The following is a 24,049-nucleotide window of genomic DNA, read 5'->3' on the forward strand; positions in this document are numbered from 1 at the left end:
CAGGTGTGTTCCTCACCCTAGTGGAACGTCTTGGAGGTACAGACTCATCTATCGGCTCAACATGAGCTTCCTCCTCAGGTTGGCTGACAGTATTTGAGGTTCCTTCACCACTTGAATCTTGAAGCTCTTCAAGGTCAATTTTCCTCCCAGTGTCCCCTTGGCTTATAAATTCTCTCTCACGAAAGGCTCCTCTTCTTGCTACAAAGACCACATTATCACTGGGTCTGTAGAAGAGGTAACCAAAGGATCTCTATGGGTAGCCGATGAAAATACACCTCTCGCTTCGGGGTTCAAGCTTGTCATGAGTCTCACGCCTCACAAAATCTTCACAACCCCAAATCTTGATGTGGTCCAAATTAGGCACTTTCCCAGTCCACATCTCGTGAGGTGTTTTGGCAACCTTTTTAGTAGGGACTAGATTAAGGATATGGGCGGCAGTCTCTAAGGCATACCCCCAGAAAGAGATTGGTAATGAAGCTCGACTCATCATGGAACGAACCATATCCAACAAGGTTCGATTGCGCCTCTCAGCCACACCAATCAGTTGTGGTGTCCTAGGAGGTGTCAATTGTGAGACAATCCCACATTCCTTAAGATAGTCAAGGAACTCAGTGCTAAGATACTCTCCTCCCCGATCGGATCGGAGCATCTTGATGTTCCTGCCCAATTGATTCTCAACTTCCTGCTTAAACTCTTTGAATTTTTCAAAGGTTTCTCACTTATGCTTGATTAAGTAAATATATCCATATCTATTGTAATCATCAGTAAAAGTCACATAATAGCAATTAGCATCCCTTGTAGCCACTCTTAAGGGCCCACACACATCCATGTGTACAAGGTCCAACAAACCTTCACCCCTATCACAAGTACCTATGAAGGGTGACTTTGTCATTTTTCCAAGCAAACAAGATTCGCAACTATCATCTGACTTCAGGTCAAATGATTCCAAGACTCCAGCCTTTTGGAGTTGGCCTATGCGTTTCTTGTTAACATGTCCAAGACGACAATGCCACAAGGATGCTTTATCCAAGCTATCTGAAGAATCAATATACAACACATTATTTCCTAAATTTTCTACAACATTCACAGCTTTATATACACCATCACAAGGTAATGCTTTAAAGTAAAATACATCATTATGATAAACATTAATAACATCATTATTATTATCAAATTCAAATGTAAAACCTTGTTTGTACAAGCCATGAAAAGAAATAATATTTCTCGCCATTTCCGGCGAGTAACAACATTTATTCAAATCTAACATTAACCCATTATTAAGCAATAAAGAATAAACTCCTATCTTGGTGACAGGTGATGCTTTCCTGTTGCCCATGACTAAGTTTATCTTCACGTGCTCCACTTGCTCACTTCTTTTTAGGCCCTACAAATCAGTACAAATGTGAATACCACAACCTATATCAAGCACCCAAGAATTAGCATTAGATGAGTTATTATACAATATTGTATAAATACATGCATGGGTCGGTTTAACCTTCCCATCCTTTACATCTTGCAGATATTTGGACCAGCTTCGCTTCCAGTGCCCCTTTTCCTGGCAATAGAAGCATTGTGCTTCCTTTGGGTTTGAAGGAGTAATGGGACCTTTCTTTGTCCCACTTGAAGAGAAACCATCAAGGGGCTTACCCTTGGTACCCTTCGAAGGGTTTTTCCTCTTCTTACCCTTTCCCTTCCCAATTGCAAGAACAGGGGCTGATGTAGGAGTAGGTGTAGAAGTAACAGCCGACTTACCTTTAAGGCCACTTTCAGCGGTCCTTAAAAGTCCTTGAAGTTTGCTAAGTGTAACTTCCTCCTTGTTCATATGATAAGTCATACGAAACTGATCATAACTAGGAGGTAAGGAATGGATAATGATATCAATCGCCAAGTCCTCAGGGAAGTATACATTCAGCTTCAGCAACTGGTCCACGAACCTTTGCATCTTCTGCAAGTGACCGGTGATGGGTTCACCATCCTTCATCCTATCCGTTATCATGGAGGAGATGATTTCATACCTCTCTTGACGCGCGCTCTAGTGGTACCTATCCATCAGATCCAGGTGCGTCTCATAAGGGTAGAAATCTTCATAGGATTTCTGGAGTTCGGGAGTCATGGTAGCCAACATGATGCAGGACACTTTGGTAGCATCCCTCTCATGTGCAGTGTACTCTGCAATCTCCTCAGGAGTAGCAGTAGACTCATTGATAACCCTAAGCTCCTTATCAAGGACATATTCCTTGTTCTCATAGCAAGTAATCATCCTGATGTTTCTAATCCATTCAATTAAATTAGATCCATCAAAAGTGACTTTCCCACACAAGTTCATGAGGGAAAAGGAGCCTCTAGGGTTTAAGCCGGTAGTAGTGTTGGAAGACATCTGAAAGAAAGAATGAAAAGTTTAATTAGATGAAGAATCCTTAATAAGTCACCCAAATGAAATATTAAGGCTAGGATCCAACAAACTATTTATAGTTGGAAGAGGGATGCCGTAATCCACACTATAAAATATTTGAAGGTAGGTAAATGACAATTTACCAATTTCCACCATAAGAACGAAATATTTTATTATTAGGTTTTATTGGATTTTGAAATTCATAGATCTTTTGAGATACATTGAACTTTTCAATGCCATGTTTGAATCTCAATTGTGCCCTCTCAAGTTTGTGACTGGGATGCCGAGGATCACAAACAAGGTGTGAATAACCATACAAATTGACTTGGTACCCTTAACCATATTACCTAATCGATGTGTCGGTTAACCACACACGCTCCACCGATCTATAATAAAGTCAAGATACCCTTTGCCACACTTACTAGTCCTTGTTAGTGTGTCGGTTAACCATACACGCTCCACTAACGACTTGGTAAGGTAGAAAGTGTAATTTTATGGGCTAGCACCTATTTCACATTTTCCTAAAGTAACTAAGATTGGGAATTGATCATGTATAATTACTTTATAATTCATTATACTTTTAATGAGAATTTAAAGTCGTATCCTACCCGTTCGGCTAATGACCCTCCACCGATCAAGGAAGCGGTGGGTGAGAGTGGACACCCATTAAGTCACCATTTTATAGGCAACAACCTTATACCCCCCTTATAGACCGGCTTCGTGAATGAGGCCTACTAACAGTAAGAATGGCATATTCTTATACATATCTATATAATGAAATTATAATAATAGTATAAGTGTTGATTTTTAAACTTTTAAAAATCTAAGGTTTAATTTGGAATTAAAGTATTAAAGTGTAGGACTTTACAAATTCCAAAACTTGAGGGCAAGAATTGAAACTATTCCAAGGCTCTTCAATTTGTAACTTATGAGTTTTAATGGTTCATAAAAATGAAGACTCTTCATTTTATGAAACCTCTTTGTTCTTTAATCATAATTTAAAGAAGTGACTTTTGGTTATCCATAACTTGAGGACAAGTTATGGACTCCATCATTGCCATTAAGATCAAGAATTTAAACACACATGAATGTTACACATAACTCCTATGATCTTCTAAAAAACTCATAAGAACACATATTCAAGACAAGCAATTTCAAGAAATCATATTAACACATATAATACTTGAAAATTGATAAAATTCATGTGAAATGGGTTAACATAATCATTACCACTTTAAAAAACAGATTATACGAGTCCAAAACAGTTTGGGATAATGATTTTAATCCATTTCAGGCAACATAACTCGAAAAACTTCCCAACATGCTCCTACTCGTCGAGTGCATGAACCTACTCGACGAGTAGGATGAATTTGTTCATGGACTCGGCGAGTCTTCCCCATGAACTCGGCGAGTCCAGTCGATAGTGAGCAGATTTTCGACTTTTTCAAGCAGTTTGCATCAAGTATACAGAAAACAAACCTAGGCTCTGATACCACTGATGGGTTTTGAGCATTCTAACACTTCCTAAGTGTACATGCAACCCTAATAACCTTGAATCTATGTTTTCTCTATATACATGCAAATTTCTTTTTCAAGGTTATTTCCTAACTAGCATAGCATGGGGAATATATAAAACATAAAAACTAGTAAAAATACATACCTTGTTGTTGCTTGGATTCCTTCAAGACTTTGTGAGCCTAGCACCCCAAATGTTGTGCCTCAAATGCTTCACACAACACCACAAAACTTGGAATAACTTGAGAGAATACTTCTACACTCAAAAATCGGTTATGCCCTCACAAGAACTCTATGTAGCCGATTTTGCTAGCCAAAGGGTTCCTTTTATAGTGTTGTCACAATTAGGGTTTTCACATGAATACTCTTAATTGTCATGACTCTCCATTTCTCATGACCCATGGATTTGTAACTCCCATGGACTATCCATGGAGCTCCATATGGTTATAACCAAACCCATAAACCATGGATCATTAATCCACCATAAAAGAATTGATGATTGTCATAATTAACCCTATGTATTTAATTAGTATCACTTTGATCACCAAATTAATACTAGATTAATACTTGATCAATACTAATTATATAATACTATTATTAATATATTAGAACTTATAATATATTGATAATCACAAGTGTACTTTCTCTTATTTTATCTATCCAAGTATTGCAATGCCATGCAACCTAAATGGACCATGCCGAGTCGGGTCAAGTACATACCAAATAAAGTTATGGAATTAGACACTATATCCAACACTTTCCCATCCATGTTGGTCTTATTCTTGAAGATCTACTTACACCTGACCGTCTTACGACCTGGTACATTTTCAACCAAATTCCAAACTTGGTTGCCAAACATGGACTGAATCTCGTTGTCCATAGACTCTTTCCATTTCGCAGACTCTGGGCCTGCCATGGCTTTCTTGTAGTTGTTAGGTTCATCCAAATTTATTAGTGTATTGTCATTAATAAACGTATCACCTTCACTTGTTATATGAAAACATATAACACAGGTGGAACACTAACTCTACCGGAACGTCTAAGAGGTAAGGATTCGTCCATCGGTTCAACCGGAGTTTCCTCTTCGGGTTGAGCGCCAGTGTTAAGGGTTCCTTCATCGTTCGACTCTTGAAGCTCTTCAAGATCGATTTGCCTCCCACTGTCCCCTTGTATTATGAGTTCTCACTCTTGGAAAACCCCTCTCCTCGTAACGAAGACAACATTGTTACTCGGTCTATAGAAGAGATATCAAAAGGACTTCTGTGGGTAGCCGATCAAAATACACCGCTCATTACGAGGTTTGAGCATGTCATGAGTCTCTCGTCTTACGAAAGCTTCGCAACCCCAAAACTTGATATGTGCCAACGAGGGAGGTTTCCATGTCCACGTCTCATGAGGTGTTTTGGCAACCTTATTTGTAGGGACTAAGTTAACAATATGGGCGGCAGTCTCTAAGGTATACCCCCAGAATGAAATAGGTAGCGAAGCACGACTCATCATGGAACGAATCATGTCTAGCAGGTTTTGATTACGTCTCTCAGCCATACCATTCAATTGCAGTGTCTTTGGAGGCGTCAATTGCGAAACGATTCTACATTCCTTGAGGTAGTCGTGGAATTCAAGACTGAGATACTCTCCACCTCGATCGGATCGAAGCATCTTGATTTTACTACCCAGCTGATTTTCCACTTCCTTCTTTAACTCTTTGAACTTTTCAAAGGTTTCTGAATTGTACTTGATTAAATAGATATACCCATATTTGTTATAATCATCGGTGAAAGTCACATAGAAGCGGTTTGCATCCCTTGTGGTGGATCTAAAGGGCCCACACACATCGGTGTGTATGAGATCCAATAAACCCTCACCCCTTTCACAAGAACCAGTGAAGGGTGACTTAGTTATCTTTCCAAGAAAACAAAACTCACACACATCATCGTCCCTAAGGTCGAACGACTCCAACACTCCATCCTTTTGGAGTTGGGCTATGCATTTCTTGTTGACATGTCGAAGACGACAATGCCACAAGCATGCTTTGTCCAAACTATTGGAAGAGTCAATATGCAACACATCATTTCCTAAGTTGTCTATAACTATCATAGTTTCATATATTCCATTACAAGGCAATGCTTCAAAATAGAAAACACCATTAAGATAAGCATTAATAGAACCCTTTTCATTATCAAATGAATATCTAAATCCGTGTCTATACAAACCATGAAAAGAAATGATGTTTCTTGCCATTTCTGGCGAATAGCAATAGTTATTCAAATCTAGTCCTAATCCATTACAAAGCACTAAAGAGTATACTCCAATCTTGTGACAAGCGATGCTCTTCTGTTCCCCATGATCAAGTTTATCTTCCCATGCTCCACATCCTTATTTCTTCTTAGGCCCTGCAAATCAGAACAAATGTGAAAACCACATCTTGTATCGAGAACCCAAGAAATGGCATGTTTCCATCCTTGATGTCTTGCAGATATTTCGGGTAGCTTTGTTTCCAATGCCCTTTGTCGTGGCAGTGATAACACTCTGCATCCTTTGGGTTTGAAGAGGCTGCAGCAAGACCAGCCTTGGTTCCACTAGAAAAGGTGCCATCTTGGGGCTTTCCCTTATGGTGGCTCTTTGAGGGAGCCTTCCTCTTCTTACCCTTTCCTTCCCCAATAGCCAAGACTGGGGCAGCAGTAGGAGTAGGAGTTTCTACAACGGATTTGTCCTTGAGGTTTCTCTCAACAGTCCTCAACAGCCTTTGAAGCTTGCTCAACGTGACCTCCTCTTTGTTCATATGGTAGCTCATGCAGAACTAGTTGTAGCAAGGAGGCAAGGAGTGAAGAATGATATGAATCGCTAGCTCCTCATCGAAGTTAACATTTAACTTCTGCAGGCGGTCAAAATACCTTTGCATCTTCTACAGATGAGCGGTGACAGACTCTCCATCCCTCATCTTGGTCGTGATCATCGAAGTGATGATCTTATAACTCTCCTGCCTGGCACTCTGGTGGTACCTGTCAAGTAAATCCTGATGCATTTTGTAGGGATATAAGTCCTCGTAGGAATTTTGGAGTTCAGCAGTCATGGTCGCCAGCATGATGCAATGGACTTTCGTGGCATCACACTCATGGGCCTCAAAGGCAACGATCTCCTTGGGAGTAGCAGTGTTGACATCTACCTCCTTCAACTCCTTATCGAGGACATACTCCTTGTCCTCGTAACGGGTGACCATCCTTATGTTGCGGGTCCAATCATTAAAATTGTTTTCATCGAAGATCACCCTCCCACACAAGTTCATGAGTGAGAATGAGTTGGATGAGGTTGAGCCAGAAGCGTTGTTGTTGTTCGAGTAAGACATCTGAAAAATAAAAAGAGACAAAGTTTGATTAGATAAGAATCCCCAATTAAACACCCAAATGAGAAATTAGGGCTAGAACCCAAAAACATTATTTGCAATCTAGAAGAGGGATGTCGTAATCTAAACAACAAATAATTTGAAGGTAAGTGAATGACGATTCACTAATTTCCACCATGAAAAACAAAAGCAATTAAGTTATAAATGTTTTTGAAACTCCTACATCCTTTGAGATTCATTGAATTTTTCAATGGCATGTTTAAATCTCGATATGCCCCTTAAGCTTGTGACTGGGACACCGAGGATCACAAACAGGGTGTGAATAACCATGCAAATGTGCATGGTGCCCTCAATGTTACACTGACCTAATCAATGTGTCGGTTAACTATACACACTACATTGATCTATGACAAACATCGAATCACCCGTTGCCACCTTTGCTTAGACCTAAATTAGTGTGCCGGTTAACCACACACGCTCCACTAACGTCTAGGCAAGGGTACAAAGTGTAATTTCATAGAATAACATCATTTTCACATTTTGCCTAAAGTAAATAAGATTGGGAATTTTATAAAAAAAAATTAATTTATTAATCATTATACTTTTAACAAGGGATTAGCAGACCTATCCTACCCGTTCGGCTAACGACCCTCCACCAATCAAGGAAGCGGTGGGTGAGAGTGGACACCCATTAAACAACCATTTTATAGGCCATAACCTTATACCCCCTTATAAATCGGATTCGTGGATGAGGCCTACTAACGGTAAGACTAGCATTTATCTTATAAATATATAATAATTATTCTTATAATATTATAATAGTATATGGTTGAATTTTAAACTTGTAAAATTCTAGATTTTGGAATTTAATTATTTCAAAACTAAACTTTTAATCAAAAAATCAAATTTCAAAACTTGAGGGCAAGTTTTGAAACATTTCAAAACTATCTAGATCTAAATTCAAATAAATCAATTAAATAATTAATTGGTGGTTATCTAATTTTGACCTAATCCATTTACATGCAAGATAATTGATCAAATAATTCAAATAATTAAGATTTATCATATAAGGCAATAATTATCTAATTAAATGATAAATATCTTTTATTTTGACTAAGATAATCACACATAATCAATAAAATTCGGATTTTATTAATCAAAAACATTTTTGGTAATTATCCTATGTCAAAATAAGCCAAAATCCTGAAAATATGTCTGTCTGACAGCCCAACTCGCCGAGTCCCTTATAGGACTCACCGAGTTCATCCTACTCGTCGAGTACCTCATAGGGCTCGACGAGTCTATCAAGCAGATAGCATAAAATTCGATTTTAAGCAATGAATAAAACACCATTCATTAAATATAATAGAAACCAAGCAAGGCTCTAATACCACTGATGGGTTTTGAGCAAAAAAACATCCTATGTGCACATGCAAAACCCTAAAGCTTTGGATCTAGTTTTCTATTGTACATGCAAATTTATCCAAAGCTTTCAAACCCTAATCTAGCATACTATGAAAATGAGATCTATAATAAAACAAGTTTAGATGATACCTTTCAATAGTTGCAAGAATCTTCTATCTCCAAGAGCTTAATATCACAAGTGTAATACCTCTAATGGATTACAAACACCAAGGCAAGAAGATGATTTAGAAGAGAGAAGGAGAGAAGCACAATTTCGGCTCTTAGGAACTCTAGGGTTTCTTAGGGTAGCCAAAATTTGTAGCCCTCGGGTCCCTTAAATAGCCGAGCTGCTAGGGATTTAGTCAAAACCCTAATTGGATGATTTAGGCCCTAAGCAGCTTCATGAACCTTCTGAATAAGGCCCCTTGGACGAAATTAGAGCGGGCTTCCACTCTAAATTTCTTCCCCCCTTATATCCATGAGGATTCATAGCCCAAAATCAATTATCTTATAATTTACAGTTCCAGACCCCCTTATTTAATTAATCTCTCTTAGACATAGAATTACTTCTCAATTAATTATTGACCAATATTAATCAAATAAGGGGGACTGGAAGTGTCAATTATAAGATGATTAATTTTGGACTGTGAATCCTCATGGATATAAGGGGGGGGGGGCAAAATTTAGAATGGAAGTCCACTCTAATTTCATCCAAGCGGCCTTATTCCAGAAGGTTTATGAAGCTGCTTAGGGCCTAAGTCATCCAATTAGGGTTTTGACTGAAACCCTGGCAACTCAGCTATTTAAGGGACCCCAGGGCTACAGATTTCGGCTACCCCAAGAACCCCTAAAGTTCCTAAGAGCCTAAATTATGCCTCTCTCCTTCTCTCTTCTAAATCATCTTCTTGCCTTGGTGTTTGTAAGCCATTAGAGGTATTACACTTGTGATACTAAGCTCTTGGAGATAGAAGATTCTTACAACTATTGGAATGTGTCATCTAAACTTGTTTTATTATAAATCTCATTTTCATAGTATGCTAGATTAGGGTTTGCAAGCTTTGGATAAATTGGCATGTACAATAGAGAAACCTAGATCCAAAGCTTTAGGGTTCTACAATCAAGGTGTGTCTCCTCACCATACCAATGGGTCGAAGGCACCAATGTCGGCCCATTTTATGATATGTGATACACTAGCTGAAGTTGTATTATATGGCATGTTAGTTGGTTATGTGATAGGAAGTATGCTAGTGGTATATGTGTTATGCTTGTATGCAAGACCATGGGAGAGCTCGTGACACCTGGATGTAAGACCATGTGGAGAACTCATGGCTTTCCTACTATGTTGTAGTGTTAATGTAGATTCACTACGGATATGTCTGGTATGCTAGTGATTATGTGGTATGCTAGTTGACTATGTGGTATGTGGTATGTTGTTGTCTTTGTGATACTTGCATGGAAGAGCATGGGAGAGCCCATGACACCTGGATGTAGGACTATATGGGGAGCCCATGGCTTTCCTACTGAAGACCATGGGAGAGCCCATGGCAACCGGATGTAAGACCATGTGGAGAGCCCATGGCTTTCCTATTAAACACCATGGGAGAGCCCATGGCACTTAGGTGTAAGACCATGTGGGGAACCCATGGCACCCTGGAGTAAGACCCTGGGGAAGAGCCCACGACATCCTTATATGTTTATACGCATGGTTTATGTGATTGATATGGTTTATGTAACTTTTATAGCTAATATGGATTATGTGATTATGTGGGCTATGTTGTAACAACCCGTTATTTCAGGTCAATGTAATGACTAAAAGTTGAGTCTTGTAACCTCTTTGTAAAGTAATAAGAATATCATCGAAAATGAAAATGTTCAAAAAGCTCTGTTTGGGTACACTATGTGGTAGATATCGTAATAAGGTTTCCAAAAATATAAAGAACGCTAAAATCTGAGTTATAACAAAGGAGTTACGACCAATCAAAGATTCGTAGCACTACTAGTAAAGCGTTGTTAAGCATAAAACGAGAAATTTCAATAAAATACCTTTTAGCCTTAGGTATCTAAATGAAATTCGTAAATATCTTTAAACCGCGAACATACTTAAAAAGAACGCCCCAATCTAACTTCGTACGAGGAAGTTATGAATTTTCGAAGTTTCTGACCTAGCAGTAGACAGCTAAAAACTCGAAATACAGATCGAGCAGTCTTTAGATGACACAACCTAAACAAAAGTTGAAGACCCCGACAATAGGAGTACAACAGTAAAAAGTCTGACGAAAATGGACAGCAGATGAATGAGTTATGGGATTTAAACGGACTTTTCCAGGCCTGGCCTGTTAAAAATAATATAATAAAAATAAAGTCAAAATTAGCCGATGGAGTCTAAAACGAGATTTGTAGAGCCTTTTCACACCTACGCGTGCATATAAAGAACGTCGAAATCGGAGCTCGTACGTGAAAGTTACGGATTTTGCAAGTTCAGGACACGAAACTCGAGGCTGAATCAGCCTCACGACGTGAGGGGACCATGCTCACGACGTGAGCTCATGACTGATGGGTTCCAGAGTGTCTTCCACGTCAAATCGTCGAAGAGGATCATGCTGACTAAGCCTCACGGCGTGAGCAACCCAAACTCACGACGTGAGACCCAAAATCAACCCCTATAAATAGAAGCTTAAGGGTGTCGGTTTTGGTGCTCATTTCTTTCCTTCTAAGTGTTGTTACTCAGCGTGATTACCTCGATAAGCCTTCCCGAAGCCCCGGATTTTCATACTCGAGTTCTGAAGGAAGTTCCACACTCCCGAGATCCCCGAGGATCCTGAGATTTCAACTCTCTCTAGTCGAAGTTCTGCTCGATTCTTCTCTCGACTACTTCAAAACAACCACTTCAATCAAGTGAGTTCATACCCCTTTTATACACCTTCAAATACTTTATAATGTACTTTTAATACATTTTGGGGGAGAATACAAGTAAACACCCGGTTAATCCCGAGTGAAAACATGAAAACTCTTGTTATATCTTGCATGCACTAGATTTATACAAAATGTATAGTATCTGGGGTAGCCATCCTTGTTAAACCATTTTATGCATTCAAAGAACTTATGATTTATGCTTTGCCAAACATTGTGAAAGAGGATAATCATTGCATACAAAACTATCACTTTAGTACAGACTTAGTTGAGAATCCGTGAGACGATTACATCTTCAATGCTACCTTTTTGTTAAAAGGTACTACCTAAAGTCTTGTCTATTATAACCAGAGTATCCCATTTGGAGATCGTGTCAAATGTGTATAGATCTCTACGGGAAGTCATGATCCTGCGCCCTGACTATTAGCTACAGTCCTTTGGGTGACAGTTTGTCATAAACGTTTCGACGCCTAAATACCATCGCCACAGGCATATTATGTTTAGTATGGTTATAAAACTCACCGGATAGACAATTATTAGGGTATTCTTCTTTTATGAATGGGTAGCCATTAAAACTATTCTTTATCTAACAAGTGCGATCTTCTTATAGCTTTATTATATAAAACTACACCTCAACCTTTCAAACATGTCAGTTGCTTGCGATTTTCGGTCTTGGACATTAGAGACTGCCTATTACTTTAGGAAAATAAGGGATTTTCCTATATCTAAAACAATCAACTAATTGGAAAATAAGGGATTTTCCTAGTGCAACTATTTACAATTCACAACATGAACATTCATATGCATTTCATACTTTTATAAGAAAATAAGGGATTTTCTTGGAAAACGCACGATCTTTGGAATAGCATACATTTCTCAAAACCGCTTATGAACTCACCAACTTACTTGTTGACACTTTTTCTTTGAAATAACTTGTATTCTCAGGGAACCACTAAGCAGGTTTGGAAACCAACTTTTGGGGATTAACGCTCAGACGTTAATTACTTCTTTTGAAAGATGTTTATGTATTTATCTTATGAACATGTAACACATACAACTATGTAAACATTTTGAAACCTTTATATGTATGGTGGTGTGTACTTTCCTTACTATGAACTGTTATGATACTGAATTTGAAGTCCTCCGCCCCCAAACGTTTCCGTCATTTGGTTTGGGGGTGTGACATATGTGGGGTATGCTCTGGGGAACTCAGTAAGCTTTGTGCTTATGGTTTACAGTTTTGGTTTCAGGTATCATCGATTTGGAAAAGAAGGGCTTGGATTGATCGCAGTGCACACACTTATGATTTCCGCAATGAATGATTTTGGGATGAACTCTGATAAATGTTTTACTTAATGATGAATTGAAATGTTTGAAATTAATGGTATCAATGTTTTCGCTATATTAAAAAATGAAATTTTTACCCTTGATTTTTGGGTCATTACACTCTACTTCGAAATCGATAAACGGCAGTTTATATTGAATTCTATTAGAAATGTGAAAACGAGGTGTTACACTTTTGAGCAACTATGCAGCAATGGTGGTGTTAGTGACGTAATGCTGGATGTAACTATTTATATTGTAATTCTTCCATTATAATTTTAGTATAATAAAATGTGCTTGACAAGATATACATACAAATTGTTTTATAGTTGAAAGCGAAAAGGATATTAATGAGTATGTTGAGAAGTTTATCAATAGGAGGATCAACAAAATCCTCTGGTTTTCGGGTATACCAGATTGATCAAAGAATATATCAGGTGACTGACCAAAAGAAAAATGGTATAGTAATCTTGGAATCTCATTATTGCACGTATGGGAAATGGCAATTGTCAGGTATACCTTGTTCTCATGCAATGGAAGTATTCAAGGAATCGAGATGTCAATACTGCAATATATGGGTGTCATTATACTTCACAATGGTAACATGTCGATCAACATATAGAGAGGTTGTGTTTCTTGTGCCAGTTCCAGCTGAATACGAACAACTGGATGGCGTGATGGTTGTATTACCACCATTGATAGAAAAACAACATGTCGGACGACCACAAAACCATAACCATATCACTTCCTAAGGAGAATGTATGATTCAGAGAAAATGCAATCGTTGCCAAAGGATCAATCACACAAGCAAAAAATTGTGACGCTCAGTTTCCCGCAAATTCAACAAAAACTAAAACTTCTAGTAGGTCTAAGTCAAGTGCCAAAAGTAATGTTATGTCTAAGAGTATATCTAACCTTAAAACTAGTCAAAATAGTAGTCAACACCATGATATTGTGGACCTTAAAACCTCGTGATGATATTTGTACGAAATTAAAATACTTTACATTGTTCGATAACATCAAGTTGTTTTTGCTACATCATCATAAGGAAATTGTTTAAAAGACACACAAGAAAAAACCATAACTCAAACATCAAGGTAATCTACAGCATCTATCCACTAGACACTCTTAATCCACCGCAAAGTTGTACACTCCTGCTAAGTAGGATGCAACAATTCATTGGGGGGATGTTGCATAAAAGAATATATAAAGGTTAATCTTAAGTTATTTTCTCATAGCAACTTATAGATTATAAGGTGAACTAAGGTACATACATCAATAACATCAAGAATACATTCACACTCAATAGCATGCAGTCGCCTCATCCTAGGGTATGCAATTACGTAAGGGATAACACCCAGTATAGGGGAACCAACTATACTAATGTTGCGAAACGTCTCCATGATTCAAATCTACAGAATTAAGATGTTAAACAACTAATAAACTTAAAAAATTATAATACTTGTTGCTAAAAGACATATTAAAATAGTGGACATGCCTTAAATGCAAAGACAAATCCCTATAGAGTATATGTGTGTCTACTACCGATTCTTGACGCATTGGGGTTCAAATGCTCCTTAATCTTTTCAAACATAGTACATAGTTGTCTTTATGTGAAATCCCATATCACTCTACCCATGAGTACCTACGTTAACAATTACACTTAATAAGTATATGTATGATTTGATATAATGTGTGTAAAAAACTATATACATGTTAAACTCATCTAAATTAGAGACGAGTGCCATAAATTCATCAGTAACTGACTGTCGATGGTATTTCCCTAAAAATTCTTGCTCCAGCATAAACAACAATGACACTATCACTGCATCTGCATTACTTAATTGATGATGTAAGTTATTGATCATGTGGATAAGTTCAGCCACTCTCACCGAACATGAAAGCAGCACAAATGGGAACATATGTTGCCTGAACTCTCTAAAACCAGAACTTGGGGGGGATACTCCCTGTACCGCAAGCCGGTGACCAAGCAAAATGTCTTCTTGTCAAACCCAACCCGATAGTCGTCAATCGGAAATAGAAGATCTTGTAGGTTAATTAAATCAAAAGTAGTAAATTCCTTGCAGATAAGATACTAACTGACTAAAGGGTGACCTTCCACACCCATATGTATGTTCAAGTAATCACCAAAACATGATTTCATAAACATGGCCCCATAAACTGGTCGGTTATTTAAACGAGCCATGATTTCGTGCCAAAGTTCAAGCCTGCAGGCTGTAGTAACAACTGATTCCTATGTTCTGTCTTGCTACAATATAAAAAATAATTAATTACACATTTTTGTATGTATGTTATGAAGGACATTACTGAATACACAATTCCAGACCAAAATTCTGGAACACAACTCCAGGGCTACAATATGGAATGCAATTTTGAACCTAAATCTAAGAACAAAATTTTGGAATGTTCATCGTATTGCAGAGGAGTTCTTATTATTCTGGACATATTTTTCAGATTTCAAACTTGTTCCGGTTTAGTCAAAATCAACTTTTTGATAAGAATTTTGATGTAGCATACATATAGTCCTATATTTAATCATATAATTGTCTTTAAATTAATAAAATTTAAAGAAAAACTAATAATACCTATATAAATGCATAAAATATACATGTTTTAACGTATAGTCTAAAATAAAGACATAATTATAAACATAATAGAAACTTACCTATAAAAAATGCATCTTATCACCGCTATCAGAAAACATTTTCAGTTTTAGTGGTATCTAAAATGCTCTGTAGGGTAATCCGAAATAGGTAAATAAAAATGACAAATTTCAAAATGAAATACGAAACGTGTTAAAATGGTATTTATAGGGGGGCCACATTACCAGGTCGGATCCATGACCCATTCATCGAATACAAAATCGGGTCCAAAATGACCCATTACCATTTTGCAAAAAAAAGTTTATTATTATTAAAATAACATTAGGAAATGGTTAGTTTATTAAATTTCCCATTAAAATAATTATATCAAGTTGATTCATTATATTTTTTTCAATTACAAAAAACTATAGAATTTAAAACCCAAAAGACATGTTTTTTTAGCATAACCAAAAATTGTTATCCGTGATAGCTAGGTGACTTTTATAAATATGTTCAAGCATCTTATTTTTTTATTTTGTTATTTGGGTCATCTACCAAACATACTACATGTCACTTCATAGAGCCCCCAAGTGGTGTGGGGAGCAATTAAAATCGACATTTCCTAGGCTGTATTGATGCGCCTCAGTTCCAAGAACCCAATCACAACAATTCATCCATAACATTGTAATAAAATTAACTAAATAATTAGTATTACAATATTATATCAACAGTAACAATTTTTAATCAAACTTCTTGTTTTGAGGCTGCAACATGAACAAAAAAATGCCTCCAGCAACAGAAACATTTAATGACTCAAATGCCCCTGCCATTCTAATGTTTACTAGTTCACATGCCTCATGGGCTTCTTTGGAGAGCCCACTCCCTTCACTACCCAAAACTAGACAAACTTTTGTATTTGTTAAAATTCGGGCAAGTTCATGAGAGAGACAAGACACTGGTTTTGACTCGGTTTTGCTGCCCGGACTGCCCGCAAGGATTTTCATTTGAAAGCCATTGACAAGAGATTGTAAATGAGACCATGTGCCCGAGACTAATGGAAGTTGAAATGATGCACCTCGGCTTGCTCTAACTGCTTTTTCATTGAATGGATCACAACATCCGGGGAGTAGAAATGCTCCATCCTGTTGATTTGTAATCGTTTTTAAACAAACAGAAGGGTAAAATGGTCATTTAATATTGTTCAAACGGTTCAATCGGTCCAAAAAAGGAAGAATCTTTTGTTCGTTGTAGAAGTTTTATGTGGTGTTTCGTTTTGACTGAAAAATAAAATGACTGTTTATTGGAATCTTGTTATAAATAGGTATGAGTTATAGATGCGAGGGTAAAATGGTCATTTAATCTCGTTTATTCGGTCCAAAGAAGAAAATGTATTTGTTCATACAACACTTTGTTTAGACAAACATCATTTCTTCATATAGCAGTTTCTAGAGACACACAAGATTTATCCGGATAACATTTCATTAATACAACAGTTAATGAAAAAAAAAGAAACAGGAACCTAAATAAGCATAGTACTTCTAAACAGAAGGGTAAAATGGTCATTTAAATTTTTGTTCAAATGGTTCATTTAATCCCAAAAACAGCCTTTGTTCATTCAGCACTTGCTTCAAATAGACATAACTTTTGCATTAACTTTATATAAGCACCTAATGAGAAAAAAAATGCCTAAATAAGCATAGTATTTCCTAGACAGAAGGGTAAAATGGTCATTTTCTCTCATTCAGACAATTCTACTTCGGTTCAAAAAAGAAAGCCTTTGTTCATAAACACTTCCTCTCAAAACACATCATTTATCTGGACATCATTTTATCCATTGAGCACTTGATGCAAAAAAAAAAAAGAAAGAATTATGTCAAAAAAAAAATGAAACTTAGTAAATTACGGAAATACCCATCCGAATGCCACCGCCGATCTTAATAACGTCCCAAGATTACCAGGATCCTGCAATTACAGGCCAACACAATTCCTACAAAATCAGTTCAAAAATATTAACAGAAACTTATGTTTTCAAGGGCTATTTTTTATGATGAGGATGAGGAGGGGCTTTTACGTCTTTTCCAAACACGAGACACAAAAAGAGAGTCTCTGGTTCACCTTATCATGCCTTTTTGGATGGGACAAAAGTTACAATTTTGTCCCATTGACATCGCTCCAATGCAAGCCAAACAAAGTATAAGGCCGTTTTGTTCTATTCAATAAATGTTATCAACACATGAATTTATAAAATTTATAAGTGGTGAAATAACCTGGATTCCATCAAGAACAAGAATTCGGTATGCAGACGGGAACCATTTTGAAAAATCTTCATGTTGGTTGTTTTCTAAAGAGTGAAAAGTTGAAGGAATTTTCACTAAAGAAACCACATCAATGGATTCCGTGGATTGAAGTCCAGAAAGTTTCTTCATCACAATTGAATTAACACGAACAACATGAACACCACTTTCAACCAACTCTTCAGGAACCGAAGCTTTTTCATGTAAAAGTAAACAATCTATTGTCGTTGGCTTTTCTTGCATCGATTCTTGAAAGTTGTATATTTCCCTGGTGTTATAAACATATGATTTAGGTTAAAAAAAACCATATGTTTTGTAGTTAATATAAATTCTTTGAATTTCTAAGATAAAAATGAAATGAACCCAACAACCCCAGAAATTGCCGGTGTTCGATTCAACGGAAAAGGGTATCGAAATTTGAATTATTAGGATAAGAAAGTTGACCTTAAATGTCAGCTTGTTAATGGAGTCGGCATTCAAAGATGAATCGATTTAATATCAATACAGATGATTCTAAAGTTGTGTGAGGAAATCAGCATATGCCCTTTATAGAAACTGGGGTTAAGATTAGAGAAGCATACCTGAGTGGAGTAGTTCCAACAAGAAGAACGGAACTATGAGAATGGCGATAAGATGAGCTGTTGCGAAGCTTTACGCAATGCTTCACGAATGGGTTTGATGTGCTTGTGATGGATTTGACATGGAACGGTGGTATAGAAGGTGTCGCCTCCGAAGAACTGCCGTCGCCGACGTCTACATGAGAATTTGGGGTTTTGGTTGGTAGGGCTAGTGAGAGGGAAGAATTTGACCTTGGTTTGCAGAGAGTCAAAGGGGAAGATGGTGGGAAGGATGACGATGACCACATCGTATTTGCACTTTGCAATCATTTTCAGTTTCCTCTAGAGTGGTGATCTTATAGCAAAACAGCTCTCACATATAGTTTTATAACGGATTAACGAATTATTGCATCAAATTTTACAAAGTCTAATATAATAGATTGTCAAAAAAAAAGTTTATTGATATAAAAGGACAAAACTGCAATTTTGGTCCTTGTGGTTTGCCAAAACTTTTGGATGGGGTCCAAAAAGTTTCCGACTTGCACCAAAGGTCCAAAATCAAGGTTTTCATGGGTTTTTAGTCCATTCCGTCATTGTCCGTTTGTTTGGTGCCGTTAATGCCATCACGTGCCCTCCATGTGAGGGCATTTTGGTCATTTTAGGTCCTAGCCTCCATGGCCGCCACTTCAATTAATAAGATTGCAGACTGTAGTTCACTCCTTCGTCTTCTACTCGTACCTTAATTATCCCGACGCAAAAACCCTAACCATTGTTTGAGAATTGGCTTGTGTTCATGCTTTTGAAAATGTGGGGACTTAGCAATGTTGGAGAGAATGTTAACGTTCAAGAAGTTTATGGTAAGATTCCTCTGTTTCTGAACATTGTATTTGATGATCAAGCTTCAAACTTTGAAAAACTCTAACAATCGTCTCTTTCTATTTTAAAGATGGTTACCCCAACATATTCTCTATTCAACTTAATCACGGAGGGAGTTTCACAAAGTTTCCAAATATCAGGTATATTAATGGCCAAGTAAGGTACTTTGATGTTGTCGACATTGATGAATTTTATGTTCATGAACTAGACTTGATGATGAGAGAATTAGGGTATGATGGTACTGAAATCATGTATTACCATTTCCGTTTGCCTAATGAAGGATTTGACTTTGGACTCCGAGCATTAGGTAACGATAATGATGTGCGTAATCTCTCACGGTATGTTACCCATAACAAAATGATTAAAGTGTACACAAAGCATGGTCAAACGAACTTGCTTACATATTTTATGTCCCCAACTGGTCCAAGAAGGGTTATAATAGAAGACATGGACAATCAGGGTCCTCTTAGACCCTCATCACTTGTAGTTGCTCATGAAGTGGTAACTCCAATCCAAATTGATGTAGGTGAGGGTGATTTAGGGTTAGCATTAACCTTATACAAATCAGCAACACCTGAATTTAGTATGTCTAAAGGTTGGAAACATAGTAAAGGGGCATCGTCTTGTAGTAGAAAGCTTAACTTGGATTTGGGAAGGTGGTGAAAAAACAATGGCAAGTGGTTAAGTTGATAAAGGTAAGGGTGTAGAAGGATTTGCAGATGAATTTGTTGTAGTTGATGCAGAAAAAGAGTTAAACAAAGAGATTGATGGGAATGAAGAACTTGGCATGAACAAATCCAATGGTGAGGGTGTAGAAGGATTTGCAGATGAGGGGTATAGAGTTGTCATGGATGATGATACTCAAGGAGTCAATGAATTTTCAACTAACATCAACATAGATGATGAGTTAATGAGAAACTTTCAACCTTTTGAGGGGTTTGAAGACCAAGATAGCATTCCATTTAATGGGTTTGAAGGACAAGATAATATTCCTTTCAATGATGAGTGGAGACAAGAGGAGCCTGGTGACATTGAGTTTGAGAATCAAAACAGTGAAGATGAAGATAGTGACTTTATGATTGATGAGGACAACATAATTGAAGATGTTGAAGTTGACATGGAGGATTTCAATCTAAATATTGATACAGAAGCAGAGTTCAATGGATGTCAAAGTTTGGGTGGTCAAAGAAATGAAGATAGTGATGAAGAAGAGGATATGGAGGTAATTGATAATGACTAGGAGGATTCACTAAGTGATGACTCAGGGGACAACAGGAAAAGAAGAGAAATGATCAAAGAGCTAGGGAAACAAACATTATGTTCTGCTGGTGAGGTGCACAAGGTAGCTTTTCATATTGGGCAGAAATATAAAGCCAAGAAAGAATTGAAAGATAAAGTCGACCTGCATGCTTTAGAGATAAGGAGGAATATCTCATTCACAAAAAATGACAAGAGTAGATTAACAGTTGTTTGTGATGGTACTGTAGTTTTAAATGCAAGTGGGGTAGGTGGACCTACCTCTAGGAAAAAGGTAAAGGGTAAAGATGTAAACCCAGATAAAGTTAAATGCACATGGAAACTTCATGCTTCTAGGTCAAGTGAACAGGACTATTGGTTTATTAAGACATATAATCAGAAACACATCTGCCACCAAACACGAAAAATCAGATCTTCCACAGCAACATTTCTTTCCAAACGTATTATGGATCAGATTGAAGCTAATCCCGGACTGCCTGTTCGTGCCCTACAAGAGCAACTCCAATCAACTTATGGAGTTAGTATTTCAGAAGAGAAAGCATTTAGGGCAAAAGCATTAGCCACCAAAAATGTTGCAGGAGATTACGTAAAGCAATATGCAGCTTTGAGAGACTATGTACTAGAGCTACAAAAGACAAATAAAGGTACAACTATAAAGATTGATTTGGTTTCTGAACCTGTGGTTTCATCCCCTACCAGGCAATTCAAAAGGATATACGTGTGTTTAGGTCCTTTAAAGAAAAGGATTTAAGGCAGGTTTGAGAGAATTTTTAGGCTTGGATGGAGCCTTCATGAAGGGACCTTTCCCAGGTCAAATACTAAGTGCAGTTGGTGTTGATTCCAACAATGGAACCTACCCATTGGCATATGTTATTGTTGAAAGTGAAAACACTTCAAGTTAGAAATGGTTTCTTCAGTGTCTTGTAGAAGATCTTGACTTGTATTCAAATTCCAACTTCACCTTTATCAGTGATAGACAGAAGGTACTATAGTTACATTTAATATTACATACTAGGTTTCATTACAAACTAATGCTAATCACTTATTTTGTTTTGGTGAAAACAGGGTCTTCTACCAGCCATAGAACAATTGTTTCCTAATGCAAAACACAGGTTCTGTATTAGACACATGTACCAGAACATGAGGATCAGATTTAAGACTACAGAGTACAAAGAGTATTTTTGGAGGTGTGCTACAGCCACCACCATACCAGAGTTTGAAGCTGTAATGGTAAAGCTAAAGAATTATGACATAGAAGCATATCAGTGGCTCTTGAAAATCCCTCCACATCATTGGGCTAGAAGTCATTTTTCAGGTATTTTCTCAATTTGTTGTCTTATTTTTTATTATAGTATAGATATACACTAACTGTTATTTTCTTAATGAACTACTAGGAAGGGCAATTTCAGACATGTTATTGAATAACCTTCGTGAAGTGTTCAATAGCAAACTTGTTAAAGGGAGAGACAAACCCATTATCATTTGTTTGGAGTTCATCAGAGAGTACCTTATGAAGAGAGTATGCAATGTGATGAAGGTGTTAAACAAGTGTCAAGGTCCATTAACTCCAACTGGTACTAGGATTTTGGAAGCAAACACAATAATTGCTAGTAAGTATCATGCACGGTGGAATGGGGGACAAAAGTATCAGGTTAAAGGTCCATGGAATGATCAACATGTGGTGGACATGGAGAAAAGGGAGTGTAGTTGTAGAAAGTGGGAGCTTACTAGAACTCCTTGCAAGCATGCAATTACAAGCCTAAATGAAATGGCAGATAATAATGAAAAGGTGGGAGAACTATACACCTATGTGCATAAGGTGTATTGGCTTCATACATGGAAAGAGATGTACTCCTTCAAGGTGGAGCCTATCAAAGGTAGAGCCATGTGGCCTAAGAGTGACTGCCCAACAACTCTTGTGCCTCCACTACACAACAAAGCTATAGGCAAGCCAAAAAAGAAAAGGAGGATTACAGCAGAGGAAAGGATTGAAATCCAGCAACGTAAGAGGCAAGCAAACAGTCAAAGTCAAAATGATAATGAAACTCAATCACTGAGCATGAAGTTTTTGACAGTGACATGTAGTAAGTGTAAGCAAAAGGGTCACAATGCTAGGACCTGCAAGGCCAAATATGGGAATTGATGTTCAAGTACTTAAGTTGTTTATGTTTGTGAAGACTTGTTAATGCACTTTAGTTGGTACTTTGATGCCTTTTTTGGTTCCATTTTGATAATGTACTTTAATGCCCTTTTATGGAACAATGTACTCTAATGTTTTGGTAATGTACTTTAATGCCCTTTGTTGGTAATGATTGTGTTTTGGCATTAATCTATTATGGTCCCCTTTTAGTATTGTAGTTTGTTATTGGTTTATGTTCTACTGTCAAAGCATGAAGATGTTATGGCAATGCACTTAATGTATGCATGTAAAACCATTACAATTGCATATTCAAGCGTATAGAAAAACAAATACACTTGCATATCATGTCAAGATCAAACCTTTATAATTTCATATTCATAAAAGGATAAACCCATTACACTTCCCATTGTTATAAAAGCATTACATATCCAATGAACCAAAAGACAACACTTACAACATATATAAACCACAATTAAACCTTCTAGCACCAAAAGACAACATTCATAAGTGGTCATTACCAACAAAAAAGCCCTAAACTCTAATTCCTAATTCCAAAACAGCACAAACAACATAAACAAGACCCACGAGGCAAGCAAACATATCTTCAGCTGACCCACTTCAACCTCATACCTATTCATTGTTCTCAACAGTCCTGGTATGATAACAGTTGATCTTTGACACATAAGGGGGATCGACCCACCCCAAAAATCCACATCTGGATCCCTACAAGAATACATTAAAGTAGAAGAGTTATTGCATAACTATCGAAATATCATAACCTAATATGAGTTTGCTTACCATTTTAGGGCATGCATAGAAACGACGACCAGGGTTTCGTGAGGTCCATGAGGTTCGCACAACAGCAACATTCCCACAGAAGCAAAGCACCATTTTTGAAGCTCGTAGCAGTAGAAGTAGACGAGAGACGAAGAAGAAGAAGACCTTTGTTGCTGCTTCTCTGTAAATCAAAATGAAGAAGAAGAAGGGGATTGCGTATGAGTATGTATATAAAGGAGAAATATGATATTATTTAACGTAAGGACCTAAAATGACCAAAATGCCCTCACATGGAGGGCACGTGATGGCATTAACGGCTCCAAACAAACAGACAATCACAGAATGGACTAAAAACCCATGAAAACCTTGATTTTGGACCTCTGGTGCAAGCTGGAAACTTTTTGGACCCCATCCAAAGGTTTTGGCAAACCACAAGGACCAAAATTGCAGTTTTGTCGATATAAAAGTCTTTGTTTATCAATTTTATGGTTTGTCCTGTGAGGATTTTTGTTTGTTTATATGTTTAAGTTTTTCAAGTTTTTTGTTTTTGTTTGTTTATATGTTTAAGTTTTTCAAGTTTTTTGTTTTTGTCGTTTTAACCTATAACAAGCAACATATTTTCATGTTACCATGAAATATTATTTGCCAAAAAAAAAAC

The 24,049-nt window shown here is 37.2% G+C and overlaps 2 protein-coding genes across 2 annotated transcripts; one reads left to right on the forward strand and one right to left on the reverse strand.

Annotated features, from left to right (window-relative positions):
* Window positions 1-16,178: 16,178 nt before the first annotated feature.
* On the reverse strand, window positions 16,179-18,702 carry LOC145097180 (tRNA/rRNA methyltransferase (SpoU) family protein). The gene is made up of 4 exons (XM_079034702.1): window positions 18,366-18,702; window positions 17,758-18,052; window positions 17,402-17,452; window positions 16,179-16,632 (listed from the first exon to the last, which is right to left on the reverse strand). Exons 1-4 carry the CDS (start codon window positions 18,647-18,649, stop codon window positions 16,231-16,233), a joined length of 1,032 nt encoding a protein of 343 aa, XP_078890828.1. The 5' UTR covers window positions 18,650-18,702; the 3' UTR covers window positions 16,179-16,230.
* A 1,803-nt stretch (window positions 18,703-20,505) lies between these two features.
* Window positions 20,506-22,617, forward strand: LOC145099435 (uncharacterized). The gene is made up of 4 exons (XM_079037011.1): window positions 20,506-21,192; window positions 21,392-21,457; window positions 21,540-21,789; window positions 21,869-22,617. Exons 1-4 carry the CDS (start codon window positions 20,506-20,508, stop codon window positions 22,615-22,617), a joined length of 1,752 nt encoding a protein of 583 aa, XP_078893137.1.
* Window positions 22,618-24,049: the final 1,432 nt, after the last annotated feature.

This window comes from Lactuca serriola, chromosome 4 (assembly GCF_051521515.1).
Source record: "Lactuca serriola cultivar US96UC23 chromosome 4, Lser_US96UC23_V15, whole genome shotgun sequence".
Lineage (NCBI taxonomy): Eukaryota > Viridiplantae > Streptophyta > Magnoliopsida > Asterales > Asteraceae > Lactuca > Lactuca serriola.

Excerpts from the sequence above, each read along its gene's own strand:
- LOC145097180 (XM_079034702.1), bottom strand. The coding sequence starts at position 18,649 with ATGTGGTCATCGTCATCCTTCCCACCATCTTCCCCTTTGACTCTCTGC. Across the intron at positions 18,053-18,365 it reads GTTGGAACTACTCCACTCAG|GGAAATATACAACTTTCAAG; the intron begins GTATGCTTCTCT and ends TTATAACACCAG. Across the intron at positions 16,633-17,401 it reads CGGCGGTGGCATTCGGATGG|GATGGAGCATTTCTACTCCC; the intron begins GTATTTCCGTAA and ends ACAAATCAACAG.
- LOC145099435 (XM_079037011.1), top strand. The coding sequence starts at position 20,506 with ATGATCAAAGAGCTAGGGAAACAAACATTATGTTCTGCTGGTGAGGTG. Across the intron at positions 21,193-21,391 it reads GGCAATTCAAAAGGATATAC|TGTCTTGTAGAAGATCTTGA; the intron begins GTGTGTTTAGGT and ends TGGTTTCTTCAG. Across the intron at positions 21,790-21,868 it reads GGCTAGAAGTCATTTTTCAG|GAAGGGCAATTTCAGACATG; the intron begins GTATTTTCTCAA and ends ATGAACTACTAG.